The 22,891-nt window shown below is 37.8% G+C and overlaps 2 protein-coding genes across 2 annotated transcripts in view; both read left to right on the top strand.

Moving 5' to 3' along the window:
• The window catches only part of LOC110115774 (E3 ubiquitin-protein ligase BRE1-like 1), a 74,148-nt gene that overhangs the window by 41,161 nt on the left and 10,096 nt on the right, over positions 1 to 22,891 (top strand). Inside the window, exons 18-20 of the mRNA XM_028700275.1 lie at positions 20,266 to 20,403; positions 20,481 to 20,683; positions 20,759 to 20,924. Of these exons, the coding sequence (XP_028556108.1) occupies positions 20,266 to 20,403; positions 20,481 to 20,683; positions 20,759 to 20,924 (507 nt within the window). The remainder of the gene's footprint in view (positions 1 to 20,265; positions 20,404 to 20,480; positions 20,684 to 20,758; positions 20,925 to 22,891) is intronic.
• On the top strand, positions 68 to 9,249 carry LOC114581020. The gene is made up of 2 exons (XM_028700281.1): positions 68 to 162; positions 8,685 to 9,249. Exons 1-2 carry the CDS (start codon positions 99 to 101, stop codon positions 8,945 to 8,947), a joined length of 327 nt encoding a protein of 108 aa, XP_028556114.1. The 5' UTR covers positions 68 to 98; the 3' UTR covers positions 8,948 to 9,249.

Genomic DNA, 22,891 nt, shown 5'->3' with positions numbered 1-22,891 from the left:
ATGTAGCCTTACATATTTCTTCGATGTTTGCTTATAGGAATAACTTATGTATTTTTGTAACTTCTGACATAGTATCAAATTGCATTTGCTCATTTCATATGGATGATTTAAAATCCATATATCAAATACTATTGCTTTTGAAACAGGATGATTTGGGAGAGGGTACTAATCAACGTTTAAAATTGCGCAATAAAAGGCGCGCCTCAGCGCAATTTCGTCCATTTAAGCCTCAAAGCCTACGCAATAAGTTTAGTTTATGAGGCTTACGCCTCAAGTTTACTGAGGCGCGCCTTCCTCGCCTCTTATATTTAAGGCGTCGCATTTTTAAAAATTAACCTAAATTTTTTTTTTTCAGTTCGGACCCCAGTTGTTGAAATTTGAAACATAAAACCTAACTAAATTTTAAATACCGAGTAAATATGCGTAGGCTGTGTGTACGCAATGCATCTTTTTTGCGTATTATATGCGTATACGTTGCGTGCTCAGTACTTATATTGTGCGTACTTTATGCGTGCGTATAATTTGCTGCCATATTTCCTGCACTGTGCGTTCTTGTGCGTGTGATGTGCGTAATATATGCGTATGTTATGCGTACACTGTGCGTGACCGTTGCTTATATTCTGCGTATGTTGTGAGTTTTTTGTGCGTATCTCATTTACTTATTTTTAATTTATCATTTTTTACAATTTTCAGATATATGTTCGTCCAATTACCTATAGATGCTATGTTTGTTCATTTCAAACAATCTGTGATAACTTTGCTCAGCAAATTACTCCTGAAGTCAAGGACACATTGAAACATTTAAAGATGATACAGTTTTTGAAATTTCTTGGGTTTGAGCAAAATGTCCCTCTTATTTATGAGCTGATCTCAAGGTGGGACATTTTAAAACAATGTTTTGTTATAAAAGGTCAACCCATTCCTTTCACTGCTGATGAAGTGACCCTTCTTACTGGTCTGCGAAATAAATGAGAAGAAATATCCTGGCATTCTTTAGCACATACTTCAGTTACATCAACGAAAATAAGGAATGACATGATCGAGTTGAACAAGCAAACCCCTCGGAGACTATGTTAAGAACGTTTATCATGTATTTATGTTCAAATTTATTTTTTCAACTTAACAACTTCAAAACCACTCGGTTGATTCAAAGAATAGCAAATAATCCAGATGATTTTTTGTCAATAAACTGGGCTAGTTCAATTAGAAAGTTTTTAGTTGGAGAGTTTAATAAGGAATCATCCAAGATTTCAAATAAGAAGCCAGCAGGTTACATCAACGGTTTTGTACCTCTGCTAATTGTTAGTGCTAAGTGCTAAGTGCTAACTGCTAAATTCATTCAAAATTTTATTGGCTCAATGTGAGTGCTAAAATTTTCTTTCATCTTATACAGATTTGGTTACTGGAGCATTCTACTATTCATGCTTCTATGTATGCTGACAAAAGGCCCCGTTTTCTTCGATGGGCCGATGATATTGTATATACTACAGAGGTGATCACTAACTTATTTACTAATATAAGGAAAAGTCAGATTTGTAATGTCCTACAGGCAGTTTCTCAGGCAGAAATGAATATGGTTAATGTAGAGAAATATCCATCAGACATCCCTCCATCCACTGATTCCCCTCATTAAATATCCACCTATCAAAACACCCCCCCTAATCTCTCTATCATACCCTACCTTCTCAGCAACCACATTTAAGTTTTTCTGCTGAAGCACTTCAGTCTCTACAAAAAATAATAATCAAATCCTGCCAAGAAACATGCACAAAATTTTTTCTAGAAATTGAAGACAGGCTGAGCACAAAGTTTGAAGATCTTACTGAGAGAAGTTGAGTTATTGAGGTCAAGCTCAATAATTACATTGATCAGAGCAAAATAGTTTATCAGAAAAGATTTGTTAGCTACTCTTCATCTTCCAATAAGATACATAAATCAGATATCCCTCCCCACAGCCCCAATGAACCAAATGAGTCAATCCCACCAAAAGATTCAATCCCACCAAATGAGCCAATCCCACCAAAAGATCCAATCCCAACAAATGTGCCAATTCCAGCAGAAATGCAACTTATTCTATATACAAATCCAAATGAACCAATACTAGTAGATAACATTCAAATAAAACCTGTAACTTATGTTTATGCAGATGAAATAGAAAATTACAAATGTCTTCTGTGTTTGACTTCTGAGAAAAGAAATTTTGTGCTAGAATGTTTGAAAAAGTTCTATAAAAGGTAAAAAATTGCAACTTATTTTTTGTTTGAAGATCTGTATGCGTATGATATGCGTGTGGTATGCGTATGGTATGCGTTTGTTATGCGTATGATATGCGTGGGTTATGCTTATGAAATGCGAATTTAATATTTTTTTTTGCAGGGGCGATAGTATCGTGTTTGTTGTTAACATTCTTATTTCCAGATTTGACATTGATGAGTTATTAAGCGACAGTTTTTTAGGCAATAAACATGTAGATATGTTTGCATATCTCTTAGATGAGAAGTGTGACCTTATGCCAGACAATTACCATAAATTTCAATACATCTCTCCAATCTATTGGGTTAGTAACTTAGTATTCAATTTATCAGTTTAACTATTGGATTAGTAACTTAGTATCCATTCTTAGTTCTTACATTTACTACTTGCACTTGCAAAATAACAAAGGAAGGGAAAAATTGTTCAAATTGCAAATCGATCATATAACCGAGCTTTCTGTTACTTCAAACAACATTTTATTACAACCAATCATTGAATCCAATCACATTACCCTTCTGGTTGGTTTGCTGAAAGAACAAAAGTGGAAATTTTATGACTCATTGGACCACCGCGTCAAAGAGCATAGGCTTGTTGTTCCAAAAATAGTAAGTGTTAGTCTGTTAGATACTTAGATGAACATGAACTCTTCAATTTTTAAAAAAATTATAGAACTAATCCTTGTTCTACGTATATTTTAGCTTTAAAAGCCCTATATTCTGACACGAAAGGAGCTTTTGATAGTGATATCAGAAAATGGAAGCTTTCTACCATTAAAGGAATACCAAAACAGCAGAACTCTTTTGATTGTGGAATGTATGTCTGTAAATATATGGAAAGAATAATTCTTGAGCAACACTAATCTGTGACTGATTAGTACAAATTCGCACAAAACATGCCAAAGTTATAGTGCAGAATGTTGCATATGATTACTTTGTAAAAACGGTTGTCAAATAACAGTTTTTTCATTCTTGTAATGTGAAGAATGCTTCTGTTGAAAATGTTTTTTCATTCTTGATTTGTGTATGAATGTTTTTCATTCTGGATTCTGTGTATTAAATGCTTCTGTGTATAAATGTTTCTTCATATCTATGTATAAATGCTAATAAACATAGTACGCACAACGACCCATAAAAATAAGCTAATGAACTCTAACATACGCCATAACGGAACGCATAGAGTACGCATAACCACGCATTACACGCAATAACTAAGCGGTAAATTGTATTTCCAAAATTCTATTATATATTTTATGAGGCTTAAACAGGTATGGTTGGGAGGATATAGGGTTAGCATTGATTTTTATGGCATTATACTTTACTAGAACGCACAACGAAAAATTACATATTAAAAATTATAGAACGCACTATTAAGATATGACGCATAAAAAATACGCATAATGAACTGACGACAAATTACGCATTACGAACGCAACCTACCATAACGCACGCATGATACACGCACACATAAGCAGTAAATATTATAAAATTCTATTAAATATTTTAATTAATATAATCTTTGTTTTGTAATTACTTACATTAAAATGATGAAGAATATGAAACATGAATAATATTGTTAACTTTGCCTTGTTGATTTTATGATTTCATTTTAATCTTGAATATGATACTTGAACAAGTACAAAGGGTTTATTATGGCTCTGTTGATTGATTTAGAGAAGAGAGAAATAAGGAATATGTGTTTGAAAGAGTTTGTGTTTTGGCAATTGCGTTTAAAGATTTGTTGAATTTTTATTTTTTAAAGCAAAAAAAAAAATTTTATAAATGATTTTGAAATCATTTTACATTATACGCACAACGAACGCATAAATAAGCATAATGAAACTTCTCAACCTGATACCATAACGAACGCATTGTAAAGAGTACGATACGCACGCATGATACACGCAATACAAGCGTGTAAATTTTATTTTCAAAATCTCTATTAATATTTTGTATTTGTGAGGCTTTAGCAGTATGGTAGGCGCACATTAGAAGTTGGGGATAGATTGATTTTTTATGAGCATTTATTACTTACTAGAACGCACAACGAAAAATTTACATATTAAACATAGAACGCACAACGAACGCATAAAATACGCATAATGAACTCGTAAAATACGCATTACGAACGCATACCGTACGCATAACGGACGCATGATACACGCACACATAAGCAGTAAATTTTATTCATAAAATTCTATTAAATATTTTAATTAATATATATCTTTGTTTGTAAGTTACTTACATTAAAATGATGAAGAAATAAGGAATATGAATATATGATGTTTATGGCTCTTGTTAGATTTGTATGATTTCATTTTCTAATCTTGAACATGATACTTGAACAAGTACAAATGGTTTATGGCTCTTGTTGGATTGTATTTAGGGAAGAGGAATAAGGAATATGATGTTTGTTTGGAAGTTTGTGTTTGGCAATTTCGTTCAAAGATTAGTGTTTGAATTTCTTATTTGTTTTAAAGCAAAAAATAATAATTTTATAAATGATTTTGAAATGTTTTTTACATAGTACGCACAACGAACGCATAAAATACGCATAACATACGCTTAAGGCACGCACAACAAACGCATAAATTACGCATTTAGTACGCATAAAACACGCACACATTCTATTAAATATTTTTGATTACTTACATTTAGTATGGAGTATGGACTGAGGGGCCGTGACATGAATAATAATTTTCGTTAGCTGTGGACTGACGGGTGGCAGATATGGTTGGGAGGATAATAGGGTAGGTTGAATTTTTATGAGCCTTTATTTACAATTTATTACTTACTATTGCTCAACATTAAATTTTTCACTATATAATGCAGGAACGTTTGCCTTATGGCAAAGTGTCAAAGCAAGCTTCTCTTGTAAAAAATCTTACCTTCTGTTGTCCAATATAAATAATCTTTGACAACCAAGCTTTCCATTCATTACTACGATATTTATCCTCCTCCCATGAAATTGATGCCAATAACTTGTAAACTTAAACCTCTCTAACCTGACCAGGTTTCTGTTAACAAGTTATTGGCATCAGGAACATGGGAGGAGGATAAGTATCGCAGTGATGGAGGGAAGGCTTGGTTGTCAAGGTGATTTATATTGGACAAGACATCAATCATAATTCCTGTAGGAAAGTTGATGTTGTTGTCTTGTTGAAGATGTACATTAGGGTCTCTTGTAAAATTGTATTTGTTATAAATGTTCTTTTAATTTGTTCTTATATTTTTTATATTGTACATAGTCATTAAATGTTCTTTTTTTGTATTTAAAGATGTACATTAAATGTTCTTTTTTCTCTTTGACTTTATCTTTCATTAAAAATACGCAATGTTGACGCAGAGACCACGCACAAAAAACGTATGGTGAACGCATAGTTTATCAATATATAACGCATAAGATACGCATAATGTACGCACAATAAAATAATTAATACTCCTGGTACTCAAACAATACCTAGAAAATCATGTTTTATTAACTACTACTACAAAATCATACATTAAATTACATCTGCTCCAAAACACGCAATATGCACGTAGGGTGTACGCACAAAATACGCATAAATACGCATAGAGTACGCAGTGTTCTGCTTTATCGACGGCTCGACATTATATAATACTGAACACATCCAGCCCGCATATTAAACCCTAAACTTATTTGCTTGGAGGTTTCTTCTACTGCGAGACTGCGAGTTGGGTTGCTGTCTTCTCCGTCCGACCAGCGTACGCTTCTGTCCGAGCCTCCGAGGCTGCTGTCTCCTCCGACCTGCATCAGGTCATATAAAAGATTAGTAAGAACTCGTTTGCTTCCTAAAATTTCTCTCAATCAGGATGGTCAAAAATAAGGATAAGGCTGCATCAGGTCATAGAAAAGATCCAGCATGGAAATATAGCACTCAGGTGGATGTAGGAGGAAGTGATAAAACATATGTCTATCTGAAATGCAATTACTGTGATAAAGTTGTGAAAGGTGGTGTGACTAGGATGAAGGAACACCTTTCAGGCTCTCACAAGAATGTTGCTCCATGCTCCAAAGTTCCTGATGCTGTAAGGGAAGAGATAAAGTCATACATGAATAAGTCTACCACATCAAAACATCTTGCACAGAAGCAATTTGAGGATAGAGTTGATGCTGGATCTTACTACGGGAGTGAGCGCAGCGTCAGGGATTCATCTTCTTCTATGAAGCCCATTTCATCTAGGGGTGCTAGAGGGCCTATGGATCATTATATGGTTGACACATCAGAGGATAGGCCTTCTACTACACAGAAGATGGCCCCAGAAAATGCAAGAGAGGCGCGGAGAGAGTGTGTAAGGATATAGGCAGATTCTTCTACGAAAATGCAATTTCATTTAATGTTGCAACATCACCTGCTTATTACAACATGATTCGTTCAGTTGGAGCATTTGGGAGAGGGTTCAAACCTCCAACCATGTATGATTTAAGAACATGGATTTTGAAGGAGTTGGAAAGCACTGATAAAAGCATTGAAGAAATTAAGAAGACTTGGGCCCAAACAGGAGTAACAATTATGTCAGATGGGTGGTCTGATATCAAACATAGAAGTCTGATCAACATCCTCATTAATAATCCTTATGGTACTGTGTTTTTAAGGTCAATTGAAGCATCTGACCAGGTCAAAGATGCTGAGTTCATATTTAGATTATTAGATAGCATTGTTGAAGAGATTGGAGAACATTTGGTTGTACAAATTGTGACAGATAATGCAAGTTCTTATAAGGCTGCAGGTAATAAACTTATGGAGAAGAGGAAACATTTGTATTGGACTCCATGTGCTGCACATTGCATAGATCTGATTCTTGAGAAGCTTGGGGATCTACCTCAACATAAAAATGCACTCACTAAAGCCAAAAAAATAACCAAGTTTATTTACAACCACTCTTGGATTCTAGCTCTTATGAGAAAGTTTTCGAAGAAAGAAATTCTAAGGCCAGCCGCAACAAGATTTGCCACCGCATACTTGACCTTAGAGAGCATGCTGGATGCCAGACAACCTTTAGAGGCTATGTTCACATCTACACAGTGGTTGAGTTGTGCTTGGGCGAAGAAGGCTGAGGGAAAAGAGATTAGAAAGATTGTTTTAAATGACAGATTTTGGCAAAGTGTCTTATATGCCATTACAACCACTAGACCTTTGGTTCATGTTTTAAGGATGGTGGATGCTGAGAAGAAGCCTGCAATGGGTTTCATCTACAATGCTATGGATGAAGCCAAAGAGATGATTGCCTCCAACTTAGGAGGCAGTGAGGGAAGCTTTAGGGAAATTTGGAATATTATTGATGATAGGTGGGAACTACAGCTTCACCGACACTTGCATGCCGCTGGCTACTACCTAAACCCTCAGTATCAATATGCAGAGAACAAGTCTACAAACCCTGAAATAAAGTTGGGATTATATCATTGCATGGATCGTCTAATAAGTGATGCAACTGAAAGATCAAATGCTGACTTGCAATTGGTACCTTTTAGGAACAAAGAAGGTTTTTTTGGATTACAACAAGCAAAAGATACAATTGCCAAACGATCTCCAGTTGAGTGGTGGATTCAATTTGGTGATGGGACTCCAGAATTACAACGTTTTGCTGTGAAAGTTTTGGGCTTGACATGCTCTTCATCTGGCTGTGAAAGGAATTGGAGTACCTACAACCAAGTGCATACAAAGAGGAGAAATCGCTTGTCGACATTGAGGATGAACTCACTGGTGTACATTATGTATAATAGGAGACTCAGAGATAGAAATTTGAAGAAAAAAGGATTAATGGATGATGAAGATCCTTTGCTTTGCGATGATGTGGCATCTGATGATGAGTGGTTTGTAGATGATGAAGTTGAAGTGATGCCGTCTGAATTACAAGATGAAGATTTAAATGTTGATTTCTTTGATGGTCTTAAAGCATCCACATCCACCACAACTCAAGAACAAATCAAAAAAGGTATATAAATAATATAGTTTTCTTTTCTTAAACTTTTATTAATGTATTACACTATTATTCATTATGATATTGTTCAAAAATTTCTACTATTTAGGGAAGAGGAAGATAACTAATAATGAGGAAGAAGAAGCTGATTGGGAGATATTGGACTCTATAGGAGAGGGGGAAGATGAGAGAGCAGCTCATCATAATGATGATTCAAATGAAGACCCCCTTAGTGATGACTGCTGAGTGATGATAATGCTGATGACTAGTGAGTTCTTAACTTCTTATGTGATATGTTAATGTCATTGCTATTTATCTTGTGTATTTTTATGTTTTATATATTATTTACTCATTAGTATATACAAAATTTATTATTTTATGTTTACGCAATTTTTTGATTTTGAGGCTTACGCCTCAAATCGCCTTGAGGCTTACGCCTCGCCTCAAGAACGAAAAACGCCTCAATACCCGAATACGCAATTTTAAACCTAGGTACTAATACTGATCTGGATGCTTATGAACTCAACAATAAGTTGCAGATTACACAAGAACACGGATCATCTTATTCAAAGTTCGCTCCTAGCGATCCTGTTGGGCCAGTTGATGTTGAGGTGGATTTAATAACCAACATTTTTGAAAATATAGAAGTTGATGTTCCTGTATCTATACAGGAGCAATGTTCAAACTCTCCAGTTCAGAATGACCAACTCGATTCATATATTAAGGAGACAATGTCTATTGAGAAGGAAGAATAAAATAGTTTTTTAGTTAATTTTTGTTTGAAAAGCTGTTTTAGAAAGCAAGAAGAAAGCTATCCCAAACGAAGTTTAAACAATCGGTGATTATTTTTATAAATACACAAGTTCTAATGATTAAAAAGTATTACAAATACACTATTTTTACTTTACTCTGGATATATCTAACCAAACAAAGGAAACATTTCTCCTGCGTTTACTTTGCAGACAAACAAACAGCCTCAAAGTATTTAAAATGCACTACATTTATTTTACACTGCATTTACTTTACATTGCGTTTACTTTGCAGGCAACCAAACAGCCCCTAAATCTTACGGCTGAGTTAAATCCTCCTTTCTCCCTTCTTGCCTAAACCCCTAATATTCGGTGTATTAATTGGATTTGGCCGAGGAAGCGTGCGAAGGAGAGAAAATTACCCTCACAGACAGCAAGCTCCCGTCACTACTTCTGATCAAAATGTCGTAAGGTCCTATCTGACAGGAAAAAAAATGTCGTTGATGGAGCAAAGTCGATCGACAACGAGGGAGGCGGAGAAGCGATTTCACTGCGAGCGAGCTCCAACGTCTCCTATCAATATGTTGTGAGGTCCGATCCAACAGGAAAGGAGCGTCGTCTGAGGTGGAAGGGGGGATTTAGGTCCAAGGGTTTGGCAGAAGAAGGCGACGGAAGCCGGAACTTGGAGTTGGATGTCGACAAGGTAAGAGAGCTCTATCTCTCTATCTCTAGGCTGAAGGAAGTTGGGGTGTGAGTCAAAGCAGGAGATCAGGATTTGGTGGAGTTTGAAAGCTTCGGTCATTAGAGATCGTGTTGAAATAATTGAAATTTAGTTTTTTATTGTTGATATTCTTACAACATGTATTTTGATGATTCCAAATATTATTGTTTTGATTAAAATTTCACCTAACATATTTTTGATTCATTGGTTTGTTGTCTGTGTGTACTAACATTTCAAAGAATTCATACTCCAGATTATTGAAGACTTCAAATCAGATCAGTTTAGGGTTTATTGTAAACGAAGTATGTATTTTTCATTTTATTGAGTCTGAGAGAGTGTGATTGTATTTGAGTAACTGTGCACACACACACTGGGGGAGAGTTTAAAATGTGCAACTTTCAAACTGATCATTCTTTACGAAGTAATTTCGTATGGGACAATTTGTTCAGTTATTTTCCCCTAAAAGTTGTCAAACGAACATAAAGTATAAAATTTTTCTAAGTATGGATCTTACTGTACGATATCACATTCGTGCGTACGCCATCTAGTGTGCGAGTTGGATGGGTCTCTTTTTGTCCAGAGGAACTTGAAAATTTTCATAACTGATTGTACCGTACGATGTCGTCATCGTAAGTCGCCATCCAGGGTACGAAATTGTGTAGTCCCTCTTTGTCCCGACAAACTTGAAAATTTTTTATACTGATCGTACCGTACTATGTCGTCATCATATGTACGCCATCCAGGGTTCGAAATTGTGGAGTCCCTCTTTGTCCTGACAAATTTGAAAATTTTCATAATTGATCGTACCATACAATGTCATCATCGTACGTACGCCATTCAGGGTACGAAATTGTGGAATCTCTCTTCGTCCCGACAAACATGAAAATTTCCGTAACGGATCGTACCGTACTTGGAGGATATGAACATATGATGGTTCTCTGCTGACACTTGGAGGTTGTGAACAGATTACGGTTCTCTGCCGACACTTGGAAGGTGTGAATAGACGACGGTTCTCTGTCGACACTTCGAGATTATAAAAGGACGACGGCTCTCTGCCGCACCTAGGTTTGGTGGAAGAGAGGATTTGTAAAGGCTTCTCCGCCTTGCTGTGGGGGCAAAAGGAGAGATACTTTGGTAATAATGCAATCCCTAAAGACTCCGTCTTCAGGAAGTGGATGTAGGTCATGTTTGACTGAACCACTATAAATCTTTGTGTCTTTTAATTTTTCGCATTCATTTTCTGCAATTTAATTATTGTGGTTGAAAGGCTTATTTTTAAATTAAAAATCAAATCGCTAAAAAAATAGGTTTATAAGGTTTTCTAGTTAAAAATCAAAGAGATTTTTTTTTTAATTACCAATTCAACCCCCCCCCTCTTGGTTAGCCTTGGAATAATAGCTTAGGTTTAACAACATATATAGAATCAACGTATAGGACAATGCAGTGAAGATGGGTAGAGGGCGACGGGATTCGGCCTGGAGATCAGAGGAGTTTGGATTTGGCTTTGGAAGTGGATGGAGGCTTCGGTTGTGGATCATCAAACAAAAGAAGCCTTCCTCATCTCCCTTTTATAAACACGAGTGAAGGCATGATCGATACCAGATTCTCGAGTTTTGCGGGAAGAGACCGATTTGGCGATGCTGCACAGTACCTTGGTGGAACTTCGGCAGGATTCGCGGGATCCTGGCAGCAGAGGAATGTTGTGTATTTCTTCTCATTTTTGTTTCTTTTGGCCATAATCTAGAGGTCAACAAGGTCAACCTTAGAGTCTAAAGGTTTTCGCTTGAGTAGATTTAAAACTGAATATATAGAGTGTAATTTTAATAGTAATAGACTTAGTGAGGGGATTGTGACTTTGGGTGATCAAGTCATTAATAGGAGTACATGTTTTAGATATCTTGGATCTATTGTTCAGAGTGATGGTGAAATAGATGGGGATATTATCAACGAAATTCAAGTTGGATGGTTGAAGTGGAGGAATGCATCGGGCATGTTGTGTGATAGAAAAGTCCCCTTCAAACTTAGGGGAAAATTCTATAAGATGGTGGTGAGACCTGCAATGCTTTATGGTGCCGAATGTTGGCCATTAAAAGAAAAGCATAAAACTAAGTTAAGTGTTGCAGAGATGAGGATGGTCAGGTGGATGAGTGGCTTTACCCTTAGAGATAGAATACGAAATAAGCATATACGTGAAAAGTTGGAGTAGCTCCAATGGAATATAAGATTAGAGAGAGTCGCCTTAGATGGTTTGGCCACATAAAACGACGGCCTTCCGATGACCCGGTTAGGAAAGTAAAGGTATTAGATTTGACTTATGTTAAGAAAGGTAGAAGTAGACCTAAAAAGACTTGGTTGGAAAATATTAGAAATGATCTTTCTTTATTAGATTTAAACGAGAATTTGACTTTTAACTTGACACAATGGAGAAAAAGGATTCATGGCGTAGTGGGACAAAGGCTTGATGTTATTGTTTTTTGTTGTTTGAATAATTACAAAGTTTAAAATTTTTTGAGGCATATTGCAACTAGTTCTTTATTTTATTTTATCTCGGGTGAAGAGGCCTTTGTTGAGCTAGTGATGATTTCACTGTGTTTGTGTTTCGCTAATGTGGAAATGAAAGTGGCATCATAAGGAGATAATGATATATGTTCTTCTTATCAAGCTACATATATCTCTTATTAGGCTATAGATATCTCTTCTACTTATCCAGTACATAATCTAGTGTAAGATGAAAGAACCTTGCTAACTCATTTATTCAACAAAATTTTAGTGCCTTTGATTTCTGGTGTTGGAACATCTAGATGATAATGCTTTTCTTTTGCTTTTTTTCGTTTTGTACCTAGATATACTTTTCCTTAATGGTTAATTTTTTTAGAGTAGCAATTCCTTAGCACATCCACAATATTTTCTTGAACTTGTACGTCTTGTTCATGATCCATACCATGTTGGATTGTTGTGCCCTTGAAACCCTTATTTATTTGAGCCTCCCACATCAACACTTACACAATAAGGAATTGTTGGTATTCATATATAAATAAAGTTCCTTGAGGAGGTTTCCATGGATAGCATTGCACAAATGGCCTACCCTAGAAGATGAGTGATGATAGCGTTCAATGCGGTGACAGGAGCAGCAAGGAGCTTTACAGTTGACAAAATGATAATGTCACGACCCGACCCGGATACTCGATTTAACGAGATCTCTCTCTCTCTCTCTCTCTCTCTCTATATATATATATATATATATATATAACATTGGATATTTATTCATTAATTTAACATTTAATGCATATTTCATTTCTTTATTTAATTTCATTTTATATACATACTATATCGTATTCCTTTACCTTTTTCATACTATAGCATGTTTATTTATAACATTTATTTAACAATTATTCCTTTTCCTTAATTCTTATTGTATAGGAGCACCGTCTAAATGTTCCAAGGGTACAATCTTTTTTCATTTCCATTTCCATTTTCATATCATTTTCCTTATTTTACGTGCACGAGTGCGTTGCTTCCCCAGTCAGTACCATACGGGGGTGAACTCCTGTAAGTTTTGCATGCATAACATTTTCCCTTTCCCTTTTGATTCATTTATGTTTGTATCATTTTCTTAACATTTATTTATTTGCATTCTTTCATTCATATATACTTTCTTATTATATGTACGTTTTCTTTCTTTCACATATCCATACTTGTACAAACATTTACTTCTTATAATAGTTTTCAATTTCCATTTCTATTTTCATATCATTTTCCTTATTTTACGTGCACGGGTACGTTGCTTTCCCAGCCAGTACCATATGGGGGTGAACTCCTGTAAATTTTGCATGCATAACATTTTCTCTTTCCTTTCTGATTCATTTATGTTTGTATCATTTCCTTAACATTTATTTATTTGCATTATTTCATTCATATATACTTTCTTATTATATGTACGTTTTCTTTCTTTCACATATCCATACTTGTACAAACATTTACTTCTTATAATAGTTTTAAAAAATATATAAATCATAAGCTTTAAACAATTATATGCATGCTTCTTTCGAAATGAACTAGAAAATACAATAAAAAAAATTTCATAATTACCCACTTTATTTTCTCTTCCAATATTCGTCCAGAAATGATAATTGTTCACAATAACATAATGATTTAATTAGTATTAAATCAAATTGAATGCCTTAACAATATTTAATTCCTTCTATAACATTACCTCTATCTTACGATAGTTTTCTTTTATATGAATTCTTGTTAAATCGAACTCCTATAGCTTTCGATCTTTTCCTTCCCAAAATCTCTAAAATCAATAATAATTTCTTTTAAGAAAACTTGACTTGCTAATAAAACTTAATAAGAAATTTCTCATGATATAAATTTACTTACAATGGGGATTTTCCAAATTCCCTAAAATCCTTCTTCCTCTTTCAAAATTCTTTCTCCTTGCTTTCACGCCCCTCTTTTCCTTTAAGAAACATATCGTTCGCTTTAAATGAAGTAAAATAAGGAAATTTATACGAAAATTCAAAAGAAAATCCAACAAACCTTTTTTCTTCTTTCTCCTCGGTCGTTTCTCTCATTCTTTGAAATTTCTCCCAAATTAGCACATCCTAAATAGTGGCAATGAAAAGCAGTTGATTATTCTCATCCTTTAACGCGATCAATTGCTAAAATTGGAAAAAATGAACTTTACCTCACTCTCCTACACGCAGCCGTTCGCCCGCTCCCTCTGTTTCGCAAAACTACTTGCTTGAGATTTAATAGGGTAGGCCGGCCGGTTCAGTTGAAGGGGATCAAAGTGGTGCTTAATCTTCTAGCTAAATCATATCAACTTGCCAAAATGATCCGTGTTTATTTTAGAGCTTAGTTTGCCGACTTTACACAATAGTGCAGTGGTAGTGGCTTGATTGCTCATATCCTTAACAAATAGGTTGTTTTTACACAGAAAAATGTTCCTCTTTCTGTTGTCTTGGAGGTTTGGGGTTTATCATTGCCCATCACAACATGATATATGTTATTTCATCACCTGGCTATCACAATGATGCTGAATCATAATGTTCCATTGATCGTCAAGATGTACAGAGTAATGTGAGAAACTTGGCAAAATGATTGAACTATGGTTAACATCATCTAGTAACGTGGGCTTGGGCCTTCTGTTTTTATTGATTATTTTTTGGTTTCTACATGACTTTTTTGAGTACATCTTTTAGTGTCAAGAGGGAAAGTAAGGGCTTGTGTTAGTAAATTCCTTTTTGATATCTTTTTGATTGCTTTCTTTGGGTCTTTGGGTATGGTGTATTGCATAGGAAGCAGCCCATTAATGATGCGGTGCATCATAGTTCAGCTGTTAGTATACTTATTTTTCTATTTCTTAATTTACTGTTATGTGTTGCCTTCCCACTATCCTAGTTTGCTTCTTTAGGTAAAATAGTACAAAGTAGCTTTTGGTGGTGCTTAGCCATTTTCAACGTGAGGAAAGAACTCACGATAATAGCTTTTATCCTTGTTGGGGAGGGAGAAAATTTTCATACTGGAAGATTATGCTTTCTGAGCTTTGCTCTAGTTCTCAGTTTCTCTATTTGTTCTTCCTTAGTTCTATCCTGCTTCTTCCACAGCATACCACATCAGTTTTGGTATCAGAGCCAGCGGCTTGGTGAGATGGCAGAGAGTAGCAAGCGTATGTCGGGCGATGAGGATCGCAGCTTGGAGGCTCTTTGGGACGCTCACGTTGATGTTGTGAAAAGGTTGGATGGCATAGCCTTAAGCGTCAATCGCCTGGCGGCGAAACTGCGGCGAGATCGTGTAGGGGGAGTTCCGGTAAGAGAAACTGCTCCCAGACCTTTGCGGCTAGTTACGACTCCTAATAGGCAGGGCGGACGTGGATTTCGTGGACGGCGGCCATTCCCCAATGTTCAGGAGGCATCCGATTCGGAAGATGAATTTGAAGACGACTTTCCAAATGGATTTCAGGATTCGGACGTAGACCATGCGGCACCGCAATACCAACAGCGGAGACCGATGGCGTTTGATAGGCAATGCAGTGAGTTTCGAGCTAAGCTCGACATTTCCTTCTTTGAGGGGCGATTGCACATCGAGGATTATCTCGATTGGGAGAGGGCTGTGGAAATTTTTTTTTTATTATTTGGAGGTTGAACCCGAGAAGCAAGTCAAATATGTTGCTTGTAGATTGAAGGGAGGGGCAAGTGCATTGTGGTCACACTTATCTCAGTCCCGTCGGAGAGAGGGGCCGAGGTAAAGTGCAAAGTTGGGCACATATAAAGAAATTGTTACGCTCAAATTTTCTCCCAACCGGCTACGAATAATTGCTCTACCTGAAGTATCAACAATGCGCCCAAGGCGGTTGCTTTGTGAGTGAATACACCGAAGAATTCTACAGACTGTGCCCTAGAAATGACCTCCATGAGTCTACTAATCAATTAAGAGCCCTGTATGTTGGGGGGCTGAAAGACACCTTCTGAGACAAGCTAGAATTGAATGTGGTGTGGTCATTGGCAGGCCGTCAACTTTGCCCTCAAGGCGGAAATGCAATTGGACTGGCAGTCCCGCAGTCATTCGTCCAGGCGATAGTATTTTGAGCAAGGCACTGATTCGGGCAAACAGTCTAGCACGGCAGTCCCCAGGGTAGCTTGAAAGCAATCCTCAAGGAAGTATTAGTAAATCACCAATGGAGCCGAGAGTGCAGCCAAAACCTGTAACTATAATTAAGGAAAATCATTATGCAAAGCCCCAAGTCATCAAATGCTTCCGATGTTTTCAAGTCGGACACAAGTCTAATGTGTGTCCCAATCAGCAGTAGTTTCAGCTCTTAGATGCGGAGGGTGAAGAAGATGGCGGAATTTCGGAAGAAAATCAACCTATGGATGTAGAGGATGTCGAAGGCGATAAGGGTGATCCGCTTGTCTGTGTTCTAGAAAAGCTATCGCTGGCACCTCGACGATCAAACAACTCACATCGCCACTCCATTTTTTGGACACGATGCACGATTAATGGAAAGGTTTGTGACCTGCTTGTAGATAGTGGAAACACAAAAAACATCGTGTCCCAAGCCGTCGTCCAAGCACTTCACCTCAAAACGACTAAGCATCCGCAACCATACAAGATAAGTTGGGTGAAGAAAGGAATGGACATTATCGTGTCTGAGATGTGCCGAGTTGTGTTCTCTATAGGCAAGCATTACTCTTGTGAAGTACTTTGTGATGTCTTGGACATGGACGTTTGTAATTTGATCTTGGGACATCCTTGGCAATTCGACGTCGGAGCCTTATATGATGGCAGAGCTAACACATTCTTTCGAGTGGAAGGGCAAACGGCTGAGGTTGATATCGAACTTCACTGATAATCAAGCCAACGATGTTGATGCGAGAGCCGCCATGCACATTGTAACAGGTAACACACTCCTCTCTTCCTGGAAGCAACAATTACCTATTTGTGCATTAGTGGTTCAAGAACAGGAGGCAGAACATGGGGCAGTGGAGCCGAATTCCAAAATCCAAAAAATGCTGGAGCATTTTCAGGATGTGCTGTTCGAGACACTACTGTTTAAAGTCTAAACTACCTCCGCTAAGGGCATTGCAACATCAGATTGACTTCCATCCAGGTGCGACCCTTCCAAATCTACCGCACTACCGATTGAGTCCTAAGGAGCAGCAAATCCTACAACAGATCGTGGAGGAATTATTGAAGAAGCAATTTATACAACCCAGCCTCAGCCCCTGCGCCGTTCCTGCATTATTGATGCCCAAGAAGGATGGGAGCTGGCGTATGTGCGTGGACAGTCGGGCTATTAATAAGATTACGGTGAAATTTCGCTTCCCAGTCCCACGAGTGGATGAGCTGCTTGAAAAGATCATGAATGCCACCATATTCTCTAAATTGGATCTCCGAAGCGGTTATCAACAGATAAGGATTCTACCTGGTGACGAATGGAAAACCGCATTCAAAATGTGTCATGGCTTGTATGAGTGGAAGGTGATGCCATTCGGGCTCTGCAACGCGCCCTCGCCTTTCATGAGGTTGATGACGGAGATCCTCAAACCATTTCTTAACAAGTTCTGCGTCGCCTATTTCGACGATATTCTTGTCTACAGTAGCTCACTGTGGAACACCTTGAGCATTTGCATCAAATCTTAACAGTCTTACAACAAAATCAACTTCACCTCAACCTTGCCAAGTTCGCAGTGTCCAGTACTTATGTCCTTGGCTTCCTAATATTCGCAAGGGGTGTGCAGGTTTATCAGAAGAAGATAGCAGCAATAATTCACTGACCGGTCCCGCAATCCTTCTTTGATGTGCGTAGCTTTCATGGCCTCGTAGACTTCTATCGTCGGTTCATCCGTGGGTTCAACATTCTCATGGCGCCTATCACAAACTGTTTAAAGCTTAAACAGGTTCAGTGGGCGGAGGAACAGTAGCGCAGCTTTGAAGCCATAAAAGTCGCGTTAACCTCAGCTCCAGTACTTTCTCTTCCAAACTTTGGAAAGCCATTCTATGTGGACACCGATGCCTCTGCCACCGGCATTGGTGCTATTTTGAGTCAAGACAATAAGTCGGTCGAGTTCTTTAGTGAAAAACTGAGCCCTGCGAGACAGAAGTGGACCGTCTATGAGCAGGAGTTATATGTCATCGTCAGGGCGCTAAAGCAGTGAGAACATTATCTTTTGAACGCGGACTTTGTGTTGTGTTGTGATCATAAGGCCTTGCAATATATTAATAGCCAAAAACACATAAACCAGCTAGTTGTTGTATCTACAACGATTCTCATTTGTTTTGAAGCATAAAACAGGCTCTCAAAATGTCGTTGTGGATGCTTTACGCCGAAGTTGCTCGCAGCCGAAGCTTACCCTTCTCACACAATTACAAACCGAAATCACAAGATTGGAATGTCTCAAAGAATTGTATGCTGGCAATGAAGATTTCTGTACCATTTGGAAGGCTTGCCAAGATAATTGTCCTATAGCAAATTACACCATAAGGCATGGCTACTTGTTTAAAAACAATCAATTGTGTATTTCTGACTCTTCCTGGAGGTCGCAGTTGATTAAAGAGCTCCACTGTGGAGGCTTAGCTGCTCATGTCGGCCGAAGCAACACATTAGCTCAGTTGCAATCAAGGTTTTTTTGGCCTCATCTCCGGAGAGATGTGATGAGACTTGTGGAGCGCTGCCCAGTTTGCCAGAGTTAGAAAGGGGGCGGACAAAACCAAGGCCTATACTTGCAGCTGCCAGTACCAGAAACTATTTGGGAAGATTTAAGCTTAGACTTTGTTCTAGGCTTGCCTCGCACCCGATGAGGAAATGACTCCATAATGGTCGTTGTGGATAGGTTCTCAAAAGTGGTGCACTTCATTGCATGTCGGAAGACATTCGACGCTCTAAAAGTGGCCAAATTATTCTTAGGCGAGGTCGTTCGCCTCTACGGTATTCCCCGCGGTCTCACGTCAGATAGTGATGTCAAGTTTGTGAGCCATTTTTGGAAGGAATTATGGAAGTGGTTGCAAACCGAGATCAAGCTCTGCTCAACCTATCATCCACAAACCGACGACCAAACCGAGGTGGTGAATCACACATTAGGCAATATGCTCAGGTGTCTGGTCCAGGAGCACTCAAAACAGTGGGATGAATTATTGGGACAAGCTGAGTTTGCCTACAACATCATGCCCAATTGGTCCACCGGAAAGTGACCGTTCAAGGTGGTTTACCCCAAACCGCCCAATCACACAATTGATATAGTTGTATTGCCTAAGTGCCATAGATGATCGGCTAGCACACTTGCGGACCAATTTGCCACTATGCTTCAGGACGTGCGCCAGCTCCTTCTTGAGTCTAACAATCAGTACAAAGTGGCGGTAGACAAACACAGGCGTGCCAAGCTCTTTCAACCTGGAGAAGTGGTGATGGTTCGATTGAGGCGTGAGAGATTCGCACCTGGTACCTATTCCAAATTAAGTTGTCGGAAGATTGGTCCTATACCAATTGTCCGCCGAATTAATGATAACGCTTACATTGTAGATTTACCGTCGGGGTATAACACTTCCTCTACGTTCAACGTGGCGGATATTTCAACTTACCATCCTCCAGATCAGACTACAACCGTCATTTCATCCACCGAGTCGGACTCCTCAAACTGTGGGAGGGAATGATGCGGTGCATCATAGTTCAGCTATTAGTATACTTATTTTTCAATTTCTTAATTTACTGTTGTGTTGCCTTCCCACTATCCTAGTTTGCTTCTTTAGGTAAAATAGTACGAAGTAGCTTTTGGTGGTCCTTAGCCATTTTCAGCGTGAGGAAAGAACTCACGACACAGTAGCTTTAATCCTTGTTGGGGAGGGAGGAAAATTTTCATACTGGAATAGTATACTCTATGAGCTTTGCTCTAGTTCTCTGTTTCTCTATTTGTTCTTCCTTAGTTCTACCCTGCTTCTTCTACAGCATACCACAGCAGTTTGGGTGAGGCCTATGTTTTGATGAATCTGCCCATTTCATATGTTTAGAATCTCATTTCTATTCAGCTTCTCAGCCATTTCAAATTAGGGATCATGCTTGGTATTCTTGTTCATCTGAACTCATTGCCTTTTCCTGTTTCAGCTTTTAATGGAGGGTATCAAAGCAAGACAGCTGCATGATGTTGTTTATAGGGAAGTAGGAACCATGGATGAAAAGCTTCAAGAAGCAGATTTGTTGATGCATCTCTATGGTCTGAAAGCTTTGAGGTTTGATGAGGAGGTAATTTTCTGGAAAAGAAATTGCAAAACTAATAATCTACAGCAGTTACGTGGGGTCTGACTTGCATTCTTCTGTAGTTGAAAGTCTGTTCAGATCAGGTTGCAAAACTAGCTGATGATGGGCGGCAAAGTTCTATTGCCTTGGGTAATGCACAAAGAATACTATCTGATGTTTGCACAGAATCTCATAAGTTGAGGAATTCTCTGAATGAAATGCAAGTACAAGTGGAGAGAAGTAGATTGGAGTTCACCGACATTCTAATAGAGTTAGAGAGGGAGAGGTAATCGAGTTTTCTAGTATTGTATGGTTGATGAACCTTGCCTGATTCTCATTGAATGCATGCTAACTTGAGTAGGTTCAACAAAAGGATGATAGATGAGGGGTTAGCAGTGATGAAAATTAAAGCTACATCGCTTAGATCACAAACTGAAGGCTCAGTCGTGTTGGAAGAGCTTCAACAAGAGAAAAGTGAATATAGGGGAATCCTGAAATGTTACATTTGCCATGAACGTCAGAAAGAGGTAATTTTCATCATGTGCTTTTGCTAATTGTTTGAACTCCACTTCTTTATGTTTTCTTGTACACTTATCAAAGCACTAGAACCCAAGGGAATTTTGCAATTTGAAGAGCCACCTCATCATTATCAACAACAGCTTGGCGGTGCCACCTGAACGCCTTATCTGTCTAGGAGATTCATTTTTAGAATATAAGCATTTAGCCTTTGTTTAATCTAGACAATTCAGGCGAGACTTTTTTTAATGTGGACAGTTGAGGCTAGTACATTCTTAATCACAGAATTCACTAAATTCTTATCCCTCCTGTTGCCGTTTGTCTTCCAGTTTGTCGTATTTGTTATTAGTTCTTTTTATGCGTTGTCAATTTATCATAGCTTTTGTTGGAGGGTTGATCCAGTTGTTTTCTTCTTTGCCTGATTGGAACGAGGAAGGTAACACTCTAGTGAAATAGAACCTTGAAAAAACACCTGAATTGAGAGTAAGACTAAGAACAGAGGGAGAAGAATTATTGTACACAACTCGGAGTGAACTTGCATACGACATGGACTGATGAATGGTGGGGAAGAAACCGGAATCTTCTTCCCCACTCATTAATCAAATGATCATGATAATAAAGTCCATCATAAACTCTATTTAAAGAAAAAAAATCCTGACATGCTCAAACGCTTTGTATTCTTGTCACATTCAAAATAATAAAAAAATAATGCACATTTGGCTAAATATAGTATGGGCTGCGAAACCTGAATATAAGTCTAGTTTATCTCTTTTGTTTTGTAATTAGGCTATTTGTAGTTGGTCCATGAGAAATTGAGCTTATTTAAGTGATTTTGTTTGAATGATCGATCAATAATAATTATATTGTATTGTCTCTTCTAGGGTACAAATAATGTTTTTCTCAAGAGTTTGGAACAATATAATAATTTAAGATATCAATCTTTTTTAATTCCTTATTCGTCAGCTATGAGATCTGATAGATGTGTACCTTTACTACTGATCAAGAATATGAGCTTTGTATCTCATTCCTCTCATTCCAAGGGTAACCTGTTCATGACAATAAAGAAAGCTTGTGTGCTAGGAGCTATAGAATCAATAACAATAAATATAGTATAATCCCCTCTTTTAGATGAATGAATTGATGATTTTAGAGGCTCAAAAGTTTCATGATGAGGCATAAATTTTTTTGTTGAAAATATAACAGTCATCTCGGGAGGCAAATCTAGAATAGAAGCATTAGATTTAATCTTCGTACTTATTTGAAAAGGACCCCAAGTGATGTGAAACGACCACGAATTGTAAGGAAACAATAAAATTATTGTAAGCTCGCTTCTTTAAGATTAATGAACCACATAAAATAATTTAAGAACTTTTCGTTGAGGTTTTGCTCTGGCATGCAATTACACTTGTAGGAGAACATATCAATTTAAAACAACATCAAAAAAATACGATAAAGCTAGATGTACTCGTAATAATAATCCACATGTTAATATCAAGAGCTTTCACCTAGAGTTTCCTTCCTCACTCACGCTCTATGAGGGCTTTAGCGGAGAAAGATTTTCATCAAACCAAACGATGCCACAAAGATGGTTACGACGCTAACAATCTTGATCCACAGGAGAGTAGCCAGAGAAGGAGGCGCATGTGGACGTCTGACGAGTTGCCACTGTCCGGATGGTCGTTGTTCGTCGATCGTCTCGGCGAGATGAATGAGTATGCGATCTATGTAGTCTTCGACGAAATCTTTGAATTCCCAATCGGGGTCAAAGAAGGGCGATTGAAGGATGTCGATTTGTCCTTGAGAGTTGTATGCAAATCCGTGGTCGGCTTCAGGATCGGCCATCCATGAATACGGGGGTCTTCTTTATTGTGCATCTTGGATTTGTTGAAGGTCGGCGGCTAATGTAAGAGGGAAAGAGGAGTGGGGAGCCGACAGTGTAGGTGGGTTCGGCTAGAGAAAGGGACTGGTAGGGTTAGGG

This window comes from Dendrobium catenatum, unplaced genomic scaffold (genome assembly GCF_001605985.2).
Source record: "Dendrobium catenatum unplaced genomic scaffold, ASM160598v2 fragScaff_scaffold_1482, whole genome shotgun sequence".
Lineage (NCBI taxonomy): Eukaryota > Viridiplantae > Streptophyta > Magnoliopsida > Asparagales > Orchidaceae > Dendrobium > Dendrobium catenatum.
Note: the sequence above shows the minus strand (reverse complement) of the source record. Positions and strands in the feature narration are given on the sequence as shown.